At 41.2% G+C, this 23,809-nt stretch overlaps 1 protein-coding gene across 8 annotated transcripts in view; it reads left to right on the forward strand.

Moving 5' to 3' along the window:
• The window catches only part of TRIM9 (tripartite motif containing 9), a 118,308-nt gene extending 95,090 nt beyond the window's left edge, over positions 1-23,218 (forward strand). For 2 of the 8 annotated variants that reach the window (XM_043920692.1, XM_043920691.1), the window contains exons 8-13: positions 10,798-10,986; positions 13,513-13,554; positions 13,976-13,999; positions 14,809-15,112; positions 18,722-18,884; positions 21,159-23,218. In XM_043920692.1, coding sequence (XP_043776627.1) covers positions 10,798-10,986; positions 13,513-13,554; positions 13,976-13,999; positions 14,809-15,112; positions 18,722-18,884; positions 21,159-21,221 — 785 coding nt within the window. In that variant the 3' untranslated portion in view covers positions 21,222-23,218. The remainder of the gene's footprint in view (positions 1-10,797; positions 10,987-13,512; positions 13,555-13,975; positions 14,000-14,808; positions 15,113-18,721; positions 18,885-21,158) is intronic. The other 6 variants (XM_043920697.1, XM_043920698.1, XM_043920695.1 and 3 more) reach the window with 5 other exon arrangements.
• The last annotated feature ends 591 nt before the right edge of the window (positions 23,219-23,809 follow it).

A 23,809-nucleotide genomic window follows, 5' to 3' on the forward strand; every position in this document is an offset into this window, starting at 1 on the left:
AGAGACAGGCCTTAAAGAAATAGGCACACAAATATTGCATATTTACAAATTATGATAAACACTGTGAGAAAGGGAAAGGGGACCATAAGGAAGACATGATTTGTGTAAGGGAATCGGGAAAACAATGAAAAATAATTTAATGCAATGGAGATTATAAAGAATGTGTTACCAAAAGAGATAAGGAAAGGAAAACACTTAATGACATGAATTCAGCTTTGGTTAGTTCCCTGAAAGCAAAGCTCTTGAGAATGGACTTAAAACTGCCATGAGAATAAGGCCAGCTGAAGATCTAAACCAAAGTACCCTGACTCAAGAAGAAGCGTAACTGTAGGCAGTAAAGAATATTAGTGAAACTTTAAAATAAGACCCATAGCCTGGTTATATATATATTTCTAAATGATTCATTTAATATCCATGATGGCTGTGTCACAGTCTCTGAAACCATCTGCAGAAGAGTATTTGTTTAAAATATTATATAACAAGGCTCCGTTAATAAAGTCCTCAGGCTTATTCTGTGTCTTGAAGTCTGTTCTCCTGCCAAAAAAAATTTAGACATGGGTGAGAACAGGACAGAAAATTTTTGTTTATTTCCCCTTACTTTTCTCCTACCTATCTAAATAGACTGTACTTTTTTCCCCCTTTGTTTCAAATCTGGAGAAAAAAATAGATAGACCAAAGATAATATTCCTGGCACTCAAATAATTCATTGATGCTATTATCTGGCTGGTAAAAGATCTTTCCCTGACTCCGCTCAGCTCTCAGAGCCCGGGAACCACTTCATGCAGCCTTCTCAGCAGAAAAGAAGCTGCAGCTCACCAATCCTTCAGGAAATTAAAGCACAGAGAGTTGCACCTTCTGTGTAAAAAATAGAAACCTTTGCCTAAAAAGATCATTTTCCTTGGACACATTCTAAGAATTACTAAAGAATATGAACATTCTAAAGACTCTTGATCTATGTTTGCAAATTGCTTCCAGATTTTACACAAGAAACCTATGAGCCATTCCATTTTTAATATCACCTGAATACTAATATTTAGAGTTCAATTTCAACTAACAAGCAGCTTCTTCTAAAAGTAAAAATGTTTCTAACAGAAGGTTTTTAATTCATATTTTCATAGAAAATATGATTGTCTTACATCTAATAGTGACATGAAATACAACATCCTGAAGGGAAAATGGATATGATATAAAGGGAAGGAAAGATTTCTCAGAAAGAGAGAGAGAAATCTAAACAGAAGGAATAACTGTACGTAAGGCAAAGACTTCAAAATATGCCTTGAGCTGACTTTGCAAAGGAATCCTTATTCACTCAAAAACATTAACTGAGCATGTGGATTTCATGATCACAGAGATGCACATAGCATGTCCCTGCCCTAGAGCTTATGGGCTTTATTCTTTCTCCTCCCTCAATCTCATGGCACCTGGCTAAGAGTGGCGAAAAACTGCAGCACCCCCACATCTCTCCAGAACTAAGATATCCACCCTACAACATGGGTAGTCATCTTAGAATCAAGATGTAAGTAACAATGACCTATGATTGGCACACACACCAAAAAAAAGATACAGAAGCTTTTGTGATGTTCTCACAGTAGAGCCCTTGGTGTCACTTGGCTCTCCCTTACTCTTAGTTTACCCACAACTCCATTGAGTTCATTGACCCATTTTCAAAGAGCACAACAGATTGGAGGCATCACATTAGAAGAGAGAAGAAGAATTTGGTATAGAAGTGAATTGAGGCTGTTGGAAGCCTTGACCAAAGAAAGTAACTGGAAAAACTGAAAAATTCAAAAAATCAAGAGAATGTTCTTAGGGCATATGCTCAGATTAAGAAAGTCAGAAAGTATGTAATGTATTTTAGAATGATTTCCACATAATACATTTAAAAGTCAGTATATATTCTGGAACTCTTGGTTCAGTTCAGTTCAGTTCAGTCGCTCAGTCATGTCCGACTCTTTGTGACCCCATGAACCACAGCACTCCAGGCCTCCCTGTCCATCACCAACTCCCAGGGTCCACCCAAACCCATGTCCATCGAGTCGATGATGCCATCCAACCATCTCATTCTCTGTTGTCCCCTTCTCTTCCCGCCCTCAATCTTTCCCAGCATCAGGGTCTTTTCCATTGAGTCAGCTCTTCGCATCAGGTGGCCAAAGTATTGAAGTTTCAGCTTTAACATCAGTCCTTCCAATGAACACCCAGGACTGATTTCCCTTAGGATGGACTGGTTGGATCTCCTTGCAGTCCAAGGGACTCTCAAGAGTCTTCTCCAACACCACAGTTCAAAAGCATCAATTCTTCAGCGCTCAGCTTTCTTTACAGTCCCAACTCTCACATCCATACATGACCACTGGAAAAACCATAGCCTTGACTAGACAGACCTTTGTTGGCAAAGTAATGTCTCTGCTTTTTAATATGCTATCTAGGTTGGTCATAACTTTCCTTCCAAGGAGTAAGCGTCTTTTAATTTCATTGCTGCAATCACCATCTGCAGTGATTTTTGGAGCCCAGCCACTGTTTCCACTGTTTTCCCATCTATTTGCCATGAAGTGATGGGACCAGATGCCATGATCTTAGTTTTCTGAATGTTGAGCTTTAAGCAAACTTCTTCACTCTCCTCTTTCACTTTCATCAAGAGGCTCTTTAGTTCTTCTTTACTTTCTGCCATAAGGGTGGTGTTGTCTGCATATGTGAGGTTATTGATATTTCTCCCAGCAATCTTGATTCCAGCTTGTGCTTCCTCCAGCCCAGCATTTCTCATGATGTACTCTGCATATAAGTTAAATAAGCAGGGTGACAATATACAGCCTTGACGTATTCCTTTTCCTATTTGGAACCAGTCTGTTGTTCCATGTCCAGTTCTAACTGTTGCTTCCTGACCAGCGTACAGGTTGCTCAAGAGGCAGGTCAGGTGGTCTGGTATTCCCATCTCTTTCAGAATTTTCCACAGCTTATTGTGATCCACACAGTCAAAGGCTTTGGCATAGTCAATAAAGCAGAAATAGATGTCTTTCTGGAACTCTCTTGCTTTTTCGATGATCCAGCGGATGTTGGCAATTTGATCTCTGGTTCCTCTGCCTTTTCTAAAACCAGCTTGAACGTCTGGAAGTTCACATATTGCTGAAGCCTGGCTTGGAGAATTTTAAGCATCACTTTACTAGCGTGTGAGATGAGTGTTATTGTGCGGTAGTTTGAGCATTCTTTGGCATTTCCTTTCTTTGGGATTGGGATGAAAACTGACCTTTTCCAGTCCTGTGGCCATTGCTGAGTTTTCCATGTTTGCCGCACATTGAGTGCAGCACTTTCACAGCATCATCTTTCAGGATTTGAAATAGCTCAGCTGGAATTCCATCACCTCCACTAGCTTTGTTCATAGTGATGCTTCACAGGGTATTAAGTATATCTCAGAAGGCTTTATGGAATCACAATGTAAGTACTTCCCCCTCCCCTCACCAAATACTATGATAATAAGCCCTACTTCATTTTATGTAGAGCTTCTAAGAACTTTCTTCATTATCCTTTAAAATATTCTGTAAAAATGATAGCAACGAAAAAAAAAATGATAGCAACGTGAAAGTCAGCAAATATTTTTAGGATACTGAAATTCAATGGAGGAATTGTATAAAAGCTATCCATCTTCTGTAAGGGCCTAAGGAAAACATAAGGATTCTTCTCCATTTATTCTAAGACCACTATATAGACTTTGTACCTCTGTACCCATCACTAGTGTCTAAACCTCTCTTCTGTTCTCTTGCTGTAGCATTCCAGATTTACTCTATGTTTTATTTTCTCATTGCTGCTTTAACAAATTACAACAAGGTTAGTAGCTTAAAACAACACAAATTTTTCACCTTACAATTCTAGAGGTCAGAATCTTAAATAGGTTTCACTGGGCTAGAAGTGAAGCATCAGCAGAACTGCATTCCTTGGAAGCAGTTCTAGGGAAGAATCTATTCTGTTTCTTTTTCCAACTCCTAGAAACCACCTATATTCCTTGACTCATGGCCCCTTCCTCCATCTTCAAAGCCAGTAGCATAGCATCTTCCAGTCTCTTTCTGACTCTAATCCTCCCGTTTTCCTTTTATAAGAGATCCTTGTGATTAAATACCTTGGGCCCACCTTGGTAGTCCAGGATAATCTCCCATCTCAAGATTCTTAATTTATTCAGATCTGTAAAGTTACCTTTGCCATATCAGGTGACATAGTCACAGATTCTTGGGGTTATGACATGGAAATTTTTTTGGCAAGTCATTATTCTTGCCTACCACACTCTGTGAGAAAAATATTATTCTTGTTATCCCACTTTACATATGGCAGAATGGAGCCCAGGAGAGGATAAATGATGTGTCAGGACTGAGCCTTTCAGCTTCAATGCCCAGCACTGTGCATTTTGATGCTGACATGAGAACAGTGCTATTTGCACTCAACCAAAAGGAGGGAAAGAGAGAAAACTATCCTAAGTCTATTTGCTAGACGTCTGAAAACAGCTTGTAGAAGCAGTACTGTGTAGCTGCTTCACATATTCATCCAGAAACCCCAGGCAGAAATATGATTTTTAACACTTTCAAAGAGTCACATTAGAGTTTTATTCTAAAGAATAATATTCCTACTTTAAGGAAAAGATGTGGGAATGGCTGTCATTCCTTAACACACACACACACATACACACACCTGCCCAGGCTGATATTTCTGCTTTAAGAAGGAGGCGTGGGAATGGCTGTCATTCCTTAATGCATACACACACACACACACACACACACACACACGCACACCTGCCCAGGCTGAGGTTCTCCCCAGTGTAGACATTTTTCAGCTAGCAGTGACCAGTCGCTGCCTGAGAAGGAAAAGGATGGCAGAGCTGCATCTCTGAGGTCCTGGAAGGACCCCACCAAGTGAGATCTGGAACTGGGATACCTGCTCAGGTTGAAACTGAAAAGTTACTTATTCACAGAAGCTCTCAGCCCTCCAGATCTCAACTGTGCGGCCAAGTGGGAAGAATAATCAGTGATCGTGAGAGAGTCAGGTTGTAGATAAGGCTGTAAATTCCAGCACTGCCCACACACAGGAGCTCAGAGCACAGAGAAAATGTGCTCTCAAGCATCCTCTTTCTTGAACATCCACAGGAGCCACCTGCCCAACACTTTCCAGGATTGTTTTATCTAATGACAGCTAAAGGGTTGGGATTCTTGAAATGATGTCTTAGAAATTGCTTTCTAAAAGGGGGACATAGAAGAGGTTATTCATAAAGATTAAAATGCCCTTTTCTCCCCGTTAGACTCTCAGCATCACAGTTCCCTTTCAAGTGTGATAGTGCCTTCTCCCACACACCGTAGGAAATAACCCAGAGAATATTCAGTGATGCAGGCAGAATGTAGGCAGAATGTAGGCCCAGCATGACCCCAGATGCCTTTGTTCACAATCTCTTTGCAGATATTTTATAGTAATTGGGGGCCGGGGTAGCTACTGCACTCTTAAACCTTGCTGCGCTAAGACATCCCCCATCCCACAGGAGAAGATGTAACCTTGTGGGAGAAAAAGAACCTCACCTGGTCTCAGCCCACCCATCCCATGTGGCCAGAATCCCAAAGGGTAGGGTGATGTGTTTGCCTTTCAAATCCACCACAGTCCCCAGAACTACTCTATATATAGATAAGAAAGATTCATCCTCAATATAATGCAGGGTTTGGAGAATGATAATTAGATCATCTACACAAAGCTGGGTCACCCCTGAGACCACCAATACATGCCCCATGGCCTATAGCATCAACCTTACATTTTATACATTTCCAAGGCACAAAACAGAGCAATGACCTTACCACCCCCAAAATTGTATCCACCAGGAATTGATCTGCCTGTGTCCTTATCCAGTCACATCACAGCTGGTAGTGTGACTTAAATGAGTTCCTTAATCTTTCTGGACTTCAGGGTTTTGTTTTTGTTTTGGGGGGCAGGGGGTTGGTTTTGTCTCCAACACTTTAAACTTAGATGATCCCTAAATTCTTTATAATGAATACACCCTGGTGTTCTTCAAAATTACTGCTGAAAGCTGTTAATTATTTCAGCAAATGCTATGAACAAGTGTAGCCACCTCCTGTATCCTCCAGGGGTGTAGTGGTTCTCAGAGGCTGCCTGTGATACTGAAAATGCAACACTAATAGGAATAGTTAATAAAGGATCAAATAAAGAACAGTGTATGGTCCACTGGAGATATTTCCTGTCTGCCTGTGCTTTACTCTTTCTGACTCTGAGCATCAGCCCACCACCTCCCCCCAAAATTGTGTTTATTTAGAAGAATATGCATTTCCAGGACAAATTCTTCAAGGTAGGTAAATCATACCTGAGCAAATTCGGGTAGAGTTTACAAAATCCAAAGTGAGAGGCATAATGATAGCCCAGAGGAAAAAGAGATTTTGTTCCTTTTAATTTTGACAATATGTATGACATCCCAGGGAATTTCCTGATTTTTCATAGGACTGAATTGGATCCAAACCCTATTTTTGCTTCTGGGGAAAGCACTTTGTATCTGACCCTCTGGGGAGCAGTTTAGTCCTTCGGTATCTTTTGCATCCAATATTTTGTATTAATAGTTTCCTTGTAAATAATGACCTGATGTTCTAAACTGGAATGGAGGACTTGGTGACAGAGTGTGCAACTGTCCCAGGGTGGAAAGAGGGTGTTTCATTTCTTATTTTAAAAGGAGCTTGTCAAAACAGATTTGCTTCTCACTTCTCAACTGCGATTAATGCTACACTTAAGAAAGATTAAAATACCACCTTTCATTATAAATTATGTACCAGTGGGACATAATTGTGACTTGGGGTGCTTATTAGATCATTTAAGGAAACTTCGCCTTCTTCATTCATTTCTTGGTCTCTTTAAAGTCCTCCCAACAAAAGGAAATTATTTTATAGCTTGTTTATAATTGAACTGGAACTCATCTTTAATGCCGCTTGTGCAACTCGTAGTGACATATTTTGCCTTATTTTGCTCTGAAATACAACCATTTTGTTGAACTAGTGTCCAAAGGCTGCTTAAGTTATGAAGCTTTCCATACCAGACAGGACGATAACCAAGAATTCTACAAGAGCATAAAGGAAGCTGGGTTAATGTACATTGTCATAAGGAACCCCTGTCAATTTGCTTTTCCTCTTTGAATTCCAAAATTAACACCTCAAAGACTACACATTTCCAAAGAGTCTACAACAGCCATAGAAATCTCTAGTGCACTGTACATGTTGAAATCTGTCAAGAAATTCTGTCTTCAAAAGTGTAAAAATCAATAGTATAAGACAGATTTTCTCTAAATGTTTCCCATTTAGTTACTCAGTTCTAATACAGTGTCTGCTAATGAAAAAATAAAATAAATATTCAGTAAGTCAAAAAGAGATACACCACTTAAATATCCTTTTTTTGCCTCATACCCAAAAGTCAGTAAATAATAAGTTTGGTCCCCAGTCAGTCTTTGCTTTGATAATCCTTGATTGTTTTTTTCAAGCAGAGGCCCCAACTCCAGAATCAACCAGTTCCAGGGAAAGTGGTCCAGGCAAAGACCAGAGGAGAATGATGGTCACTGACGGAGCTGAGGGAAAGCGTGTCCTGACACATTCCCATTATAAACATAGTCCCTCTCCCAGAGTTACTGATATGCCCAAAATTGCTACACCAGTATTCAGCTGGCATTGTTTTCCCTTGCTCTTTTGGCTAAACTGCTTTTGCTTACCAAAGCTCTTCAGCAGACAGGATCACTACATGTGATGAAACATAAGAAATTTAAAATATTTAAGGAGATATTTGTCTTTCTCTAGTGACCAATGTGTTAAAAATTAATAATAATTATCCTGAATATTAGCTATGACCTAAAACATAGCTTTATATCATGTATTCTGAAAAAAACTCTAACCCAATTCCTCTTTGTCATGACTAATAGAATTTTAATGGCTGAAAAGCCTTCTCCAGATCTCAGTAGTTATGCTTTGAGGGAAGGTAAGCAAGTGGGTTTACATCCTTTCTGCACCCCAGGGTATAAAACAGAATACACACCATAGCTGTGTGTGTACTCAGTGTGAGTTGTGTGATTTGGCTGAACATGGGTGTAGCATTACTGTTCCCAGTATTGTCTTATTGCCTTTGGTTCGTGTCTTTGAACATATCCAGAGGGGCACGATGAGGAGAGTAAAGATTTGAGATCCATACCTTAGAAGAAAGATTGGAAATCAATTCTATTTACCCCAGAAAAGTGATTATTTTTAAAGGAAACCGTGACTGCTCTTGAATATGGCCTCAGATAGTAATGCTACTCTTGAGAAGTAGGGTTCCCAAAGTGGTATATCCAGAACAGTGTAAGCAATAACTACAACAGAAGGGGGCTGCCCAGAGGCGATGAGATCCCTAACCTAGGGGACTTCAAGGGGAAGCTTATTATTGCTGCTCAGATGATATCAAGATAAGTGTCTTCCCTCTAAGACTCCTGCAACCTAAGGTATCATCAAGTGGTGTATATGACCTATAGGCGACTGATCTAACATTTGCACCCTGTGCCGAGGGAGAAAGGCACAGAGCATCTTGCTGGGATCAAGTGCTCTCTCTCTCTTTCTCATGCTCCATTTGGACAGTTTTCATAGAGCAGTAGGACATTTTTTTAAAAACTTCTTAGAGAAGATGGGATAGGAGTACAAGGTAAGAGCCCAGCTGGTAGGGTATGGGAGACCACAGGTAAGAAAAACTCAGAGCAGAGATGGAATGATTGGGTAACATGGATATTAAGTAAGCTTGCCTGAATAGAGAACATGACTGAGAGAACTCAAGAAAACTGGGTCATCAGTAATGGTTCACATAAAAGGGTAGAAAAACTAACCATTTTAGTGTTCAGTTACTAACCCCATGAATGACCATAGCTGCCCTCAGCACCCATCCTGCAGAGTGGTCCCATCACCAACTCTAGGTGCTTCTTCCTGGTGCTGAGAATAGAAGAGGTGAGTATGATGGGGCTGGATTTGCTCCCCAAGTCTGGATATAGTACATGTCTCTTCACTGGTTTTCAGATGATTACTCAGGGGTTCAGTATATTCCAGAATTCATTTTATTATATATGTCCTTTTCCTTAATTATTGGAGCAACAAGCATTTTAAATATAATGAATTAATTGTTATCACCTGGTGAAAAATACATTTCTAAGAAAATTCTTGTTAAAAATATTTTACTGAGATAAATACAGTTGTAAACTCTCCCCCTAAAAGATGCCCATATTAGTTTGTGGTGTTGTGCAATTGTCTTTCAACTTTTTCTATTAAACTAAAAGACTAATTCTCTTTTGAGATAATTATAACTTAAATCATTTCTTAACAAGAAATGGTCACACATACACATGCCAATTTACTCCAACCCTATGAAGTCTAGGTAGAAGAAAATTGGAATGTATTATTGGGAACACAATGCCTCAACTCCATAAACAGCAGTTCCTTTTCTCTGAAAAACTCGTTTGTACTTATTAAGAAAAGAAAAAAAAATTCCCCAAAGCTAAAAAAAAGTAGCCTGAAAAGCTCATTTTAATGTTATAAGTTCAAAAATGAAAATGAGGCTGGGTTGGCAGTATTAAACTGAAACCTGCTAGTGCCCTGCTCTGAGCTTCTCAAATAGGATCCCATTCTGCACGCATATGCTACATTGAGCATGCATGGAATAGCATTTTGATAGAATAAGGATGTGTTCAATACAGAGGAACATGCTAATAAACTCAAACCAGAAAAATATTCCCAGGAACACTTTAGCCATCAAAACAAAATTATTGTTTCAGTGAGAAGAAATTTCCTTGGTGGTTTTGGAACTAGAATACTACCATCATGCTATCTGTATTTCCTGAGTTGTTACTATCAAATTGAGTTCTGAGAAGTCCCCAGTTGGTAAAACATGTGTGTCTGACCGGATCATTCTACAGCCTACAGCCACCTATTGTTTAACAAACGAGAAAGGAATGATTTCAGTAATTTAGAGGTGAGAAACTACCTCTAAATTACTTTAAATTCTAAAACTAGTTGAAGCAATTGATATGTCCTTACTAATATATATATATATATATATATATAGTATAATAGCCATCTTCATTCCAGACCTGACTATCTGAAAATAAAGACATTTTTGTCAATAAAGACCAATGTACCTCACCACTGCCCGTGATCGTTTATTCTTAGAGAACCAGAGATATTAAAGGGCACCCCTAAGAGCTGATCTTAATTCAGAAACAAAGATAAGGCTCCTTTCTTGGTTGCTTGTTCAGCCCACTGTCCTTCTCTGATTTAAAGAGCAAATCTTGAGTATGCTGCTATAGAAAAACCATCTTGTCCATTTAGAAACAGAAATTTATATATTAAGAGAGAAAAGGGAGCATATGGAACAGCATAGAGTTAGTAAAAACCGTCACCACCTAAATAGAAACCTTTTCAGAGACCATTGTTGTACAGATAGTAATACCCAATAGACGTGAAGAGGGTAAAGTGTTGATCTCTTGGTCATCAATGGGTAAATTTAAGGTTTCTAAGTTCAACTCTAAAGATATTTAATTAAAAGGAAACTTCCAATACTTTCTGTACCCATGAAAATCGAGGGAAAATGAAGACAATCGTTTGTTATGTTTGAAGTATCCTTTGGTTTGAGTTCTGTCCTGCCAAGAATTCCCTAAACCACATTGGCCTCTATGGGGTGGATGAGGCTTTGTGAAAATGCATTCGTGAGGCAGGTCTTGGGGAAGCGTGCACGGCAGGTGGCAGATTTCTGATCTCTAGTTTGCATTGATCTTACATTTAGACACAGACTCAGAAGAACAGACAGTCCCTTTTCCAGTGCCTTCGGAAAGATTGCCGCTCCGTAGAATGAGTCCTTTCTCCTCCACCCTTAATCTACAACCCAGCTTCCCCGGGAGAGCCTACTTTGATTTCCGATCCTCACCCCACCAGCTGAGCTTGCATTCCTCTTTACAGTCTCTCAATGCACCGGGTGAGCCGAGCTCGTCTGACCTTTCCTCTTGATCTCTGTGCCTTGAAGGCATCTCGGAAATACCTGTTTTGTTCTTGCTGTTCATGTGCGTGCGGAGGGCAGAGAGCTAATCTCTATGTCTGTGGCCTGCTTCCGGTATGAGGAGCATTTGGATGATGGGAGATTTGTGGCATTCTTGTTTGTGTGGCGTGAGGATTAACATCAAGCTGTGGTCAGTGTATATAATGGCGTTGAAAAGTGATGAGTGAAGTTGTTCTTTTTGCACAAGCTGGTACCACCACCGTGGGAACCCTGCTCTGTCATCACATGCCATGGCGTAGCTCGCACAGGTGCTGGCTGAGGGGAGGCTATGGCCTTAGTTTGGAGGTTTGCAACCCTGCTGTATCCAGGAAACCAGCTGTGTCTGGGAGACTGGATCAGTGCATCCAGCCTGGAGTGGTCTGATTAAACATAGACTCAAGAGATCTTTACTGGAAAAAGTAAAAAACTTGCCAACAGCAGAATGCATCATGCAAAGCAGGCAAACCAGAGAGTAGAAAGTGAAAGTCTTTTCTGCAAAAGCCTTGCTCACTGGTCAGACAGTCGTACTCAAGGCTGATTTTTTCTAAGCAAAGGGAAGGAACAATCACCAGCTAAATCAGAAAGCCTTAACTAGCCTCAGGCCCAAAGATGGGAGTCACGGAGAAGTCAGGCCTCCCGAAGTTTCCCACGGCAGAGAGGGTTGTGACAGGGTTTCAGGTTTCAAGTTGGACTAGTGATACTATTCCGTGAACTCTGTCTAGAAAATAGAATCTTAAAACGTCTAAGACGCAGACCCATTTGATCTCTTCAGGACTATATTGTAATCAGGGCTACACATGATGCACATTTTACATTTCCAGAGGCTTCTTTTGTTTGTTATTTTATTCTGTTTGCTCATCCCACATCCTGGAATGAAGAAGGCCACAGCATGACAGTGCAAAAAGGATGCAGGGACTTCAAGCTCTCTTAAAATGACTGTTTTTCTTTGTGCTTTTATGTTTCTTCTTGTTTCTCTGTGCACTATTGGCTTTTAAACATGCTTTGTTATGGAACTCTTCACTTGTGTCTAATGTACTGAAATATTGTTATAGTCTTTGTAGTGTATATTGTCTGAAAAATAAAATGAAATGTGGGTTTGGGGATATTTGATGGCTGTATTTGACACCATTGTTGTATCGTTGAACCTTAAATGTACGATGGTGTATTTAAAGTAGTGTAAAAAGATTTCAGAAAACTTGTTTTGAAAATGATTTGCACAAGGCATGATTCATTTAAAAAATTTAAAAGCCCTATTCACATTCTGCAGATTTATTTCCAGAGCTGGATGAGATACAGTTTTAAAATTCCATGTGTTCCATACTCACTAAGTTCTCACCTGTGAGTAGGAATTGAGATAATTGATAGAAACTAAACGACTTAGCAGTAGCAGTGGCAGCAAACATAAGTAATCAGCCATTTTTGCATAGGAATTCATCTCAGAGAAAAATAAAGTAACCAAAAGTAAAGTCATAGTCTTTACATTTTGTTTTTAATTCAATCATTAGTCCCTTCTAAGGTGTTTTCTTAATTCTTTTAAAATTCTTTCAATTCAGTGGATTATCCTTAATTTAGCACATACAGGCCTTACTGAGTTGAAAAAAAAATTAAATGATCCTTTCTAGGAGATGTCCTGGTGCTCATCAAAAACACATTTCAGTCACTAGCACCACTTTAAATTGTAGTTCACACGCCTTTGAACATTTAAGACTAGAATGCTTCATTCACCCTGATGAAGCCTCTCATGGAAGAGGTAAGAATATCCAAATATTAAGGAAGGGGGAGGTGGGTGCAAGAGTTCCACAGGTGATTCTAATGTATCTCTGAGGTCACTCCACCCCTGTCAGCCCCCATGCCGGCTCCCCTCCCTTAGGTGAAAAGGATGATGTAGTAAAACAATCTAAGAAAGAGAGGAGGTCATTTTTGTCTTTATTACATTTATTTCATGTCATTATTAATAATTACCAGATGTCTTTATTAACATATGGATTGCACCACATATTTAATTCTATAATTATCATTTGACTCGGGCCCAAGTCACAATAAAGGCCTTTTTGCACAACCAGAGTTAGAAGAACATGGAATAGTGATGTAGAATGGAGCTTTATCAAGATTCAGTGATTTCTCCACTTCAATTGGATGAATTTTTCTCATTTTCTTCTGAATATGAAAACTTTAATGGAAAAGGTTAAACTTAGAAGACAATAAAAATTTAAGCTCTACAGTTTAGAAACAATTGGAGGAGACTTTATTAAATTAAAAAAAAAAAAAAAAAAGATCTACTATTCATTTTGAAAGAGCAGAGAAGCAGTTTTTACTCCAGCAAGTAAACTAATATAAAAAGGGCTTTGGTTTTTCATGAATCAGGCCTCTGGTGACTATTCAGCCGGTGCTTTTTATGTGTATACAAATAATCTTTATTGACTTGGTTGTTGTTTCATAGCTTTGATGTGTAGTATCTCTTTATAGGATGCAATTTTGAGACACAATCTGCATCTTACTCTCAATTAGGCAAGTATACCTATTGTAATTGTTATCTTTTACTTATGTGCTTGGTATGCTCCATTCCCTTCACAAAATAAATGGTAGCACCTTATTCTATGTCAATAAAAATTGTTGAATTGTCATTCAAATCCCACTATAGCAATTTCTCTCATACTTAGAAAAAATTGAAAAGATGCCTGTATTTTTAAATTTTGTACCTCAAAGAAGATTACTTCCCCCCAGATTTCTTGTACAACAATGCAAGCACTCATTATAAGCAGAAAACTTGTGGGCAAAAGGTACTAATCAGACCAATGGTTATAGTGTATGCAGTTTTAAACTTAGCCCTTTTTTGGTGTTAGTCTATCAAAAGAGACGTGTATTCTTATCAGTGTCAATTTTGCCTCCTATTTCTCTCTCCCATGCCTTTCACTTGGAATGACAACAGTTGACATTAAAAAGCTGTTGGCAGGTATGGAATAACCTTATTCTGTTACCAATAGCAAAGACCAAAATGCATGTGAGGTGGTTCACAAGTTTGATAAATCAGCAATTCTGTCTGTCCGGAGGAGGTTCTTGGTAGGTGGCATTTAGAACCCAGGCACAGCACTGTATACAAAGACATCATTCCATCTGCACCTAATCGCCAATACTTTTTACATGTTTTAGGAGTAACACGCACACTGTATTTGTGATGAAAGAAGCAACCAGGCTTACATCCAAGTCTCAATCACTCGTGAGAATTAGTTTCTGTTGCTGATAGCTCCAAAGTTTCTGAGTTTTCATTAACACTGAGGAAATTTTCAAAACAACTAAATTGAGCACTTCTGTGGAAGGAGTATTTCCGTATTTCACTGAGTGTGTTTTATCCCTCCTCCATCTAGGACTCTAGTTACTAGCCTTCCCGTCTCAGGGTTACACAGGCCTCTTAGTGCATCCCTCTTCCCTTATGTCTCTGGTGTACTGTTCTGCCAGTCACTGGGTGAAGGGACTTGATGCCACTTCACTCCCGGATCACCTGGTTGGGAGTGCAGTCTGAGCCAGGTAACCCCTGCTGAATCGGTCGTGTGTCATCCATCTGTTTCTGGGTGCAGAGAGCCCCAGCCCAGGACGTGCCCCCTGTCTGCTCACTCATGGCCCCTTCTGGCTCTGGACACTTCCTTCCCGCATGGAAGCATGAAAATGGGACAAAACACTCCTCTCCTGCCCAGGAGTAATTGACGGTGTGAACTCGTTGGGTCCATCTTAGTAACCAACCACCCTCCCCTCTGTTGTCCCCAGTGGCCTGGTTTGCTTTCGACCCTGGCTCGGCACACTCTGACATCATCTTCTCCAATGACAACCTGACTGTGACCTGCAGTAGCTACGATGACCGCGTGGTGCTGGGGAAGACCGGTTTCTCCAAGGGCGTCCACTACTGGGAGCTGACAGTGGATCGCTACGACAACCACCCCGACCCTGCCTTTGGCGTGGCTCGCATCGATGTGATGAAGGATGTGATGTTAGGAAAGGACGACAAAGCTTGGGCAATGTATGTGGACAATAACCGGAGCTGGTTCATGCACAACAACTCGCACACCAACAGGTACCCTGCAGCCCCTGCAAGCAAGCCTTCTTCAGGTTGGCTTCTGGTCCAGAACGATAGCCCAAGTTCAGAGACCTATTAAGTAGACAACATGAAGGAAGTCGGGCAGACCATCTTGATTAAGTAGACCTTCTACTGCTCTTAGCCAAGTCCATCCTGGTGTTTTGCTTTTTGCACAATGACAGGGACATGAGCACTTTCTTAGACCCCTCATTGCTGTATTCCACTTAGGGCTGCAAACTAAGAATCCTCATGAATATCCATTATAGAAAAACATTCCAGGATTCTAAAACACAGTCTTACAACTTACCAGAAAAGCACTTGCGTACAAGATACTCAGTTTTTCTGAACATCAGCTTCCAAATCCACCAATTAGGAAAATCATATTTTTCCATGCAGAAATGCTCCCATGATTAAATGAGACATGCAAAAATGCTTCCCATCAAAGGCATCTGAAAATAGAAGCCACTGTCTTATCATTATTATCAGTACCACTGTTCAGTGGTATTGAGCACTTTAATTTAAACTAAATCTTATGGGTTTATTTAAATTTATGATATATTTAAATCTTATGGATGCCAGTTTGGATAGTTGAAGAACCCTCTTATTAATATATGGATTCAGAGCAGCCAGTTTGCTGGGGAAAGAGAACACAGGAATTGTTTTAGGTTTTCCTTTACCACCAAAATCTAGGCAAGTATAATTTAACTCATACTATAATATTTTCTCTAGACTTCCTTTTTCATTTAGTTTGTGTTTTCTTCCTCAAATGTATTTTTCACAAATTTCATAGGTAGAAAAGTGTCTTTTAGGAACCTGGTCCACCTTATTCTCAAATACATCCCTAGGCTACATTCTTATTGGTGTCTGGAATGGGGATGTGGGAGACTACAGCTGTATTCAGTCAGAAGGAAAGTGAGTCGGGCGGAGGTAGGCAGTGGGCTCCACTGTCTCAGCTTTCTCTCTGTGCTGGTCACTGCCTCTCTTCTAGCCTCCTAGGGCCTCCACTTCCTCTTCCCTTGGATGGTGCCTCTACATCTGCATTCAGTCATGCTTCGTTCACTGTCCCTTGACATGAGCTCTTGTTGCTGGCCAAAATCGTGGCCTTCTCTGCCCACCAAAGCCGGATGAAAAATACGGAGACAGAGTTTGGAGGAAATAGAAAGGTGGCTTCAAATTCTCAGCCACTGGAAAGGGGAACACAGTAGGCTCACGCCTCCCCCACCATAGGGAGTCTAGGGGCTTCTATACGATGAGGAACAAAGGTATTAGGATCTTGATTCTTCCTCTTGCATTGTTTCAAAGACAGTCATTCTGGCTGGTGTCAGTAACCCAGTAACTGAGTCTGGCAGTCCCATGGCTCTGTGGCCTTCTTTCTGATGTGTAACTACAACGGGAAGGGTGTTATAAGGGTAAACACCAGATAGGGGATGTATGCAGCACAGAGTCAAAGGAAAATAGGTGTGAAGTGTAGCTCCTGCAGAGTTAGGGGGCAAAAGAAGCAAACTTACAGACCTACAGAGTTAGGAGCAGTTGAAGTGAAAAAAAAAAAAAACTAGGACTGTTCAGGCCTGCTCACTGTTCTCTTTATCTTCCTGGTTCTCAGGAACAGGAAAGAAAAAGACTCACTCCTCATTTTTACCCTTTTCACTGCAACACACACATGCCATTCCAGCCTAGTCTCAAATCCTACTATGCGTAGATAAGCTGTTACCTTCAGCGATTCACATTTGAGGGACCCTCTGTCGCCAGATCCCTGATGCCATCACCTGTGTACCCCACTTACTTTTCCCTTTCAACTTCTTTATTTTGGAATGAAGGGGTAATAACGCAAGTGCCGTACTATGCAGAGAAATAGTTTTTTAAAGCAGAACATGTCTCCTTGCATGTAAACTGCATGTCACCAGGGCCGTCATTACTGAAACTGAGAAATTGCCAAGACGCAATTGATATTGTGTTTTTAACATATTTAATATATATTGTGTTTTTAAAAACTGTGCGCAGTCTGTGTTCTGCATCCCAAGGGGAAAAGAAAAACAATCTCACATGTCTGTGAAGCTAAAGTTCAGTACTGCTAGATCTCAGTGAGGAGGAAAAGGACAAATCTGATTATCCAGGCTTAACAGCTTTTATGAAACCATCAGTTAAAGCATAAGACACAATTTGTTTCCAATGACAATCACTCCAGCTCCTACAGTGTAATTATTTCACCTTACAGAGAGGAGATTCCTCTTCTTCAATGTTGGCATTTTTTTTTTTAATTTTTTTATTAGTTGGAGGCTAATTACTTCACAACATTTCAGTGGGTTTTGTCATACATTGATATGAATCAGCCATAGATTTACACTTATTCCCCATCCCGATCCCCCCTCCCACCTCCCTCTCCACCCGATTCCTCTGGGTCTTCCCAGTGCATCAGGCCGGAGCACTTGTCTCATGCATCCCACCTGGGCTGGTGATCTGTTTCACCATAGATAGTATACATGCTGTTCTTTTGAAACATCCCACCCTCACCTTCTCCCACAGAGTTCAAAAGTCTGTTCTGTATTTCTGTGTCTCTTTTTCTGTTTTGCATATAGGGTTATCGTTACCATCTTTCTAAATTCCTTATATATGTGTTAGTATGCTGTAATGTTCTTTATCTTTCTGGCTTACTTCACTCTGTATAAGGGGTTCCAGTTTCATCCATCTCATTAGGACTGGTTCAAATGAATTCTTTTTGACGGCTGAGCCAGAGAGCTTCTAGCTTCTCAATTAAATTTCAGTATGCCCCAAATTCCTATCTTTCTGGAATGAGTTTTTCTGGTTAATGGATAGCATGAGCCCCCAGATCCAATTTTTCAGGCCTGTGTTCTAGGTTCAGCTTAAGTGCCTCTTTACTTTGACTTTCAAATTAAATCATTTTGGATTGAATGATGCTTAATTCACAACTTGAGACACAGCTCTAGGCAAAGTTCTGATAGCCTAAAGGCTACTTTTTGTTCCTGGCGCTTGATGCTTGTGACTCCATGTGGACACTGTGTGTGAAGGGGTTCACTCTTAGCAACAGCAGAGCAGCGCAGTGAACCTGTGCATTCTCAACGGAGGCGTGAGAATTGGTTCAGGGAGCAAGCAGATCTTACTTTTTTATATACATGGGCTTCCCAAGTGGCGTGAGTGTTAAAGAATCCGCCTGCCAGTGCAGGAGACTCTTCTATATAAAGCAGGAGACATAAGAGACGTGGGTTTGATCCTTGGGTGGGAAGATTCCCTGAAGGAGGGCCTGGCAACCAACTCCATTATTCTTGCCTGGAGAATCCCAGAATCCCATGGACCGAGGAGCCTGAAGGGCTGTGATCCATAGGGTCACAAAGAGTCAGACATGACTAAAGCGACTGAGGACAGCACAACACAGCTATACATACAGCACATGAGAAGATAAACAGTATATCTGTGGCATTAAAATTGTATGTGAGGCAGGGTCACTAAGAGGAAAAAATGTGTTAAAAGGTTCCGGGGGTAGGGAATGATAATTTTAAACAGGTTAAGAAATACTGGTTTAACCATGCAAACAGGGCGCTTCTAGAAGGAGGATGGGCAAGTGAAACCCCGTGTTTTCTTTTTCCACAGAACTGAGGGAGGGATCACAAAGGGGGCCACGATTGGGGTCCTCCTCGACTTCAATAGAAAAACCTTGACGTTTTTTATCAACGACGAACAGCAAGGTCCCATCGCGTTTGAGAACGTGGAGGGCCTGTTCTTCCCAGCCGTCAGCCTCAACAGGAACGTGCAGGTGAGCGGCTGCTCCATTTGTGAGGCTGCCCACGGGTCGGTGAGCTTAGGCCCCACCTTGGAGAGCCCAGACCAAGACGCGGAGGAGAGGGGGGTGCGGGGCAGGACGGACGTGACAAGGGAGATAATTCCAGACCAGCAGAAGCCTCTTCATTATATTTAGACACAGTTTGGTGAACAGCAGCGGGGGAAACTGGGATTCTCTGGTGGCAGGCTAATGACTGTCCTCCTGAGCCCTAGATTCCTCTCTGGTGGAAAGGAAACTCTTGAACCCGCTGGCCTGAAAGCAAATGAAATGACTGTCGCAAAGCCCCAGGAGTGCCTGAGAAGTGAAGGTGTGAGCCTGAAGTGCTAACAGGATGCTTAGAAATCTGGGGCATCTCCACTGCAGTCTTATCGCTTTTGTTAGGGAGAGAAAACATAGTCCCTGCCTGCAAGTCAGTAATGATTTTTTGTAAATAGAAACAACAGGGTTTTCTGATTTGCTCATTCAATAAATATCTACTGAGTACCTTTGATATGTCAGGCACTATTGAAGTATTTTAAGTATTGTTGCTTATCAGTGAAAACACAAAAATGAAAATCTTGCCCTCTTAGAGCTTGCATTCTAGTTACAAGAGACACAGTAAATAATAAGCACAGTTATAAGCTGTGTGAATTATATAATATATTAGAAGGCAGTATTGGAAAAGACCCTGATGCGGGGAATGATTGAGGGCAAGAAGAGAAGGGGGCGACAGAGGATGAGATGGTTGGATGGCATCACTGACTCAATGGACATGAGTTCGAGCAAACTCAGGGAGTTAGTGAAGGACAGGGAAGCCTGGCGAGCTGCAGTGCATGGGGTCGTAAAGAGGCAGACACGACTTAGCAAATAAACAACAGCAACAACAAGGCAATATGCAGTGGAGAGAAGACAAGGAAAGGCTAGGGGACCAACAGTGCCAGGGGAGGGAGGGCAGTGGCAGTCTTAAACAGGGTGGTCAGCATAGGTGGGCCTTATTGCAGTCACTGGTGAGCTGAGCCTTGAAGGAAGTGAGGGAGTGAGCTGGGTAAGGCTTTCCGGGCAGAGGGAACAGCCAGGACAAAGTTTCTAAGATGTGAAGGGCTTCACACAGGCAAAGAGGGGCCAGGAAACCACAGCTGGGGCAGATGGGGGGCGGTTGGAGAACAGATCAGGGCATGCGAGAGGAGGTGCCCTACCAGCCACTGCTGAGATGGGAGCGCTCACTTCCGTCTTGAGCTGGAACTCGACACTGGCTGTGAACTTCACTCAGCAAATGGCTGCCAAAAGATAGGGCTTAAGCATCAACACAGTGCTCGTTATTTTTGTTGCATACAGAATTACCATCCTGGGAGCTATTTTTAAAAATGATTGTTATTTATCAGTATGTTCAGTAGAAGTGACTGCAACCCAGTGACCTCTGCCCTTCTCTCTTGCTGCAACTTGATGGGTTTTTCTGGAAGGCTGAAATCTAATCCATCAAGAGTTTGGCTCTACATTAGACCAAAGAAAGCCACAGATTTCCCTAGAAGTGTGTTTTGGAAAACACTCATTCAAAGTTTTCCGCTTTTCTAGCTGTTTCCCTTGCAAAGACTATTATATTCAATGCTCTTTAGAGGTTTCTGGGATGTTCTGAGTATCTTCAGAGAAAGACTCTTAGACTGGGGAAGACAGGGACAAGGTAGAGAGAGATGACAGACAGCACTGCCTGAAATGGTTCTAGCCTGATTGGTACAGCCGTCCACTGAGGTCTGAGGTTAGACAGAAATCAGTGAAATAGTTTAAGTGCCCATGTCTCCTCATTCTTGGCAGTCATCTAGGCCATCCGAAAGTGAAAGGCTTATCCTAACTGAAATAACTAGGGGACAAATAATAGGGGAAGGGTTGTCTGCTCATCTGTTCTTTATCCATGGATATGGCAGTGACCATTGCAATGTGGCCAGCAGGCTTTGCTACCTGCAAATCAATGCCTCTGTCTTCAGTCATGAGGAACACAATCTCCCCAGAATTCTTTGAAGAGGCAGGTGAATTCAAATCATATTATCAAGTGTCTCCAGGATCAGGGAGCCCAGCATGGTGGCCAGGTTCTTAGTACAGGCTGAATTCTACTGGAGTTCTCTGTGATGTCTACTAGAATAGATGTTACAGGAAAGTGAACAGATCCCTTGCTGAGTTAGGAACAAGCCCACTGTGCCCTGGGGAGGGGGTGCAGTTGTGGAGGTGGGGGGGTGCTCCTAAAGTGCCTCCAGGACTCACAGTCTCTTCCCCTAGGTCACGCTTCACACGGGGCTCCAAGTCCCCGACTTCTACTCCAGCAGAGCATCAATAGCCTAAGAATGTGCCATGGAGGCGCCAGCTGCCTGTTCTTACCTCCCGCCTGAGAGTGACCGCAAGGAGCTCAGCCAGACCTGGAGGGAGAGAGAAGGAGAAACGCTGGTCCTCATACCCACAACGCCCCCACACACACCCTTCCCCTCCAGCCTCTCTACTGCTGTAAAGCCTGCTTTCTCTTCCATAGTCAGCAGTTCTAACCAACAGAGGACCTAGACAGCCCACCGTGTCACTTTGTTTCCAAACCCAGATTTTGCTTTTATTTACATTACTTTTTTGTGTAGGTGAGTTATCTTTTGTTTTTCTTCCGATCGTGTCATTGGTGACTTACAAACTGGCACTGCCAAGAGAAAATTCTCCTAATAACTTTTTTCTTAAGCTCTCTGTCAAAGAGGTAGGTGGTAGGGAGAGGTAGGGAAGAATGAGCTGAACTTGGAGCTTGCCATTTAGAATGTTCTTGAGTGTTCTTGCCCTGTGACCTCTCATGCAGCGTTACCTCTGCATAGCTAGTCTTTTCAGCAATGAAAACTTTTACTATCCATTGAAGCACAAAAATGATAGCTACACAACTGCATAGAGGTTCATAGCAGTGTAGGCTCAAAGGACATCTGGGTCATTAGGACGGGTCAGAAACCCTGGTCACTGATTGAAACTGGAAAGTCTCTAAACATAGGCAGGCCAGGGGACTTCATGATTTGGTTCATTTATTTATCACAAGTTTTTAATTGAGAACCTATTATGGACCAGACACTGTTCTAGATGCTGGAGACACAATAGTGAGTACACAGGTGTGGTCTCTGCCCTCCTGGAGCTTATATTGTCCCAGGAGAACAAACCAAAAATAAAATTATTGCAAACTGTTGCTAGTACTAGAAAGGAAGTAAAAAGGGCCAAAGATGCTCATTGGCAAGATCTTTCAGATCCCCCAGAATGATGCTAAAAATCCATACAGTCTGGCCATAGCACCAGAAACATACCAACTCAATGCCTTTCTAACTGTGCTATTTTAATTATGGTACCTGCTGCCATTCATCACAAAGCCCTTCTTTAGTATGATGTCAGCATTCTTATTTGTTAATGCTGCAGTGATACTAAGCCTTAAAAACTTAATGTGAAAAAAAAAAGTAACAACCAGAAGGAGGAGCTCTCATTCTCTGTAATGGGGGATCTTAAATTGCAGCTCACAGCATTCCATTCTCAGGATTAATGCGCTTGTCTCCATTTAGACTCACTTTCTGTGCCTGTCACAGGTGAACTGTCCATCCGCTCAGCTGCCATCACAACCCACCTTTCTGGACTAGTTCAATTAATGTTTGGAAGGAAAATGAAATTGTAGGTCACTGCTCTGCTCTTAACAGAGATAATAGCAAAATAGCAGAATAATAAACTTATTACTTCCATGTAGAGATAGACCTATATAAGTAAGCTTCCTTTCAGACTCTTTTGTTTGACATGAAGTTTTAGAAAATGTTGGACCTTGAAAGAAGTTCTGGTTAGTTGTCTAAATATTTGCCAGGGAGTCAAGAAATTCACCAAGAAAAAAAGAAAAAAGTAACAAAAGAAAAGCAGTAGGATTGGAAAGCTAGCAAATTAAAGTTTGGGCAAAAAGTAATATGTGTAAATAGCTAATAGTTTACTTTTGTGCTTTATTTAGATTATTTCTATCTGCTATGGTGTTTTTCTAATTAAGTGTACCTAATTTATTGAATGGGTGCTATCCTGTTTGTGTCCACCTTGGTTTTTCTTGGCTACAGAACCACTCTGTTGCAGGCCAACACTCATTTGATATTTGATTTACTCTCCAATGAGACTTGATGGCTGGGCCGCTGTAGACTCATAGTTACTCTTGTTCTTTATTAAATTCATCCTGCTAATTAGATTTCTAGTGACTGGTAACACGTAGTTTACACAGAATTGCAATTATAGATACATAGAGCTCCTGTACTAGAAAAAAAATGGATATTTCTGGTGTACCAATAAATGATTTTTATGAGAGAACATTTTATGTCTCTTTAGAATATCATAGTTTTTTTTGCCTATTTGGGATGACAGTTCGCCTTTGTCAGAGCAATATTTCTTCAGCAAAGTGTCATTGGAAGGTCCCCCAGGACTGGGGAAAGCACATGTACTTCATCCCATCTCCTCAGGAACCTGGCATTGTCTCCTGGTGGTACTGACCTCCTCAGTCTTAACTTCATATAAAATATTAATAGTTGATGCCGTTAAGGTTATGCCTCCAAACACTGGGGACTTACTTTAACAAACTTGCTCCTAGAAGAGCCACAAACTTGTCCTGCAAGATAGTGTCACTAACTTTTTCAAACTTGGTTCCTTCACCGTGTCTTAGAGTGGCTAAGCAATACGATTGTTTTTAAATAATTACAACATTGCTCATCTCCCTTGTTTTTTAGCCTTTTAAAATGAACTGCCTTGGGTTTATATTAAAAGAAAAACATCATCTAAAAAGATGTTGAAAGCATGGCTTAAATCCATTTCACCTGCCTTCACTAATCTAGATTGTTCGAAGACTTGCAAATCTTCCAAGCAGTAAGCAGCCTAAACTGCAAGATGTTTGTGGCAGTTGTTTTCCA

Source organism: Cervus elaphus, chromosome 12 (assembly GCF_910594005.1).
Source record: "Cervus elaphus chromosome 12, mCerEla1.1, whole genome shotgun sequence".
NCBI classification, from domain to species: Eukaryota; Metazoa; Chordata; class Mammalia; order Artiodactyla; family Cervidae; genus Cervus; species Cervus elaphus.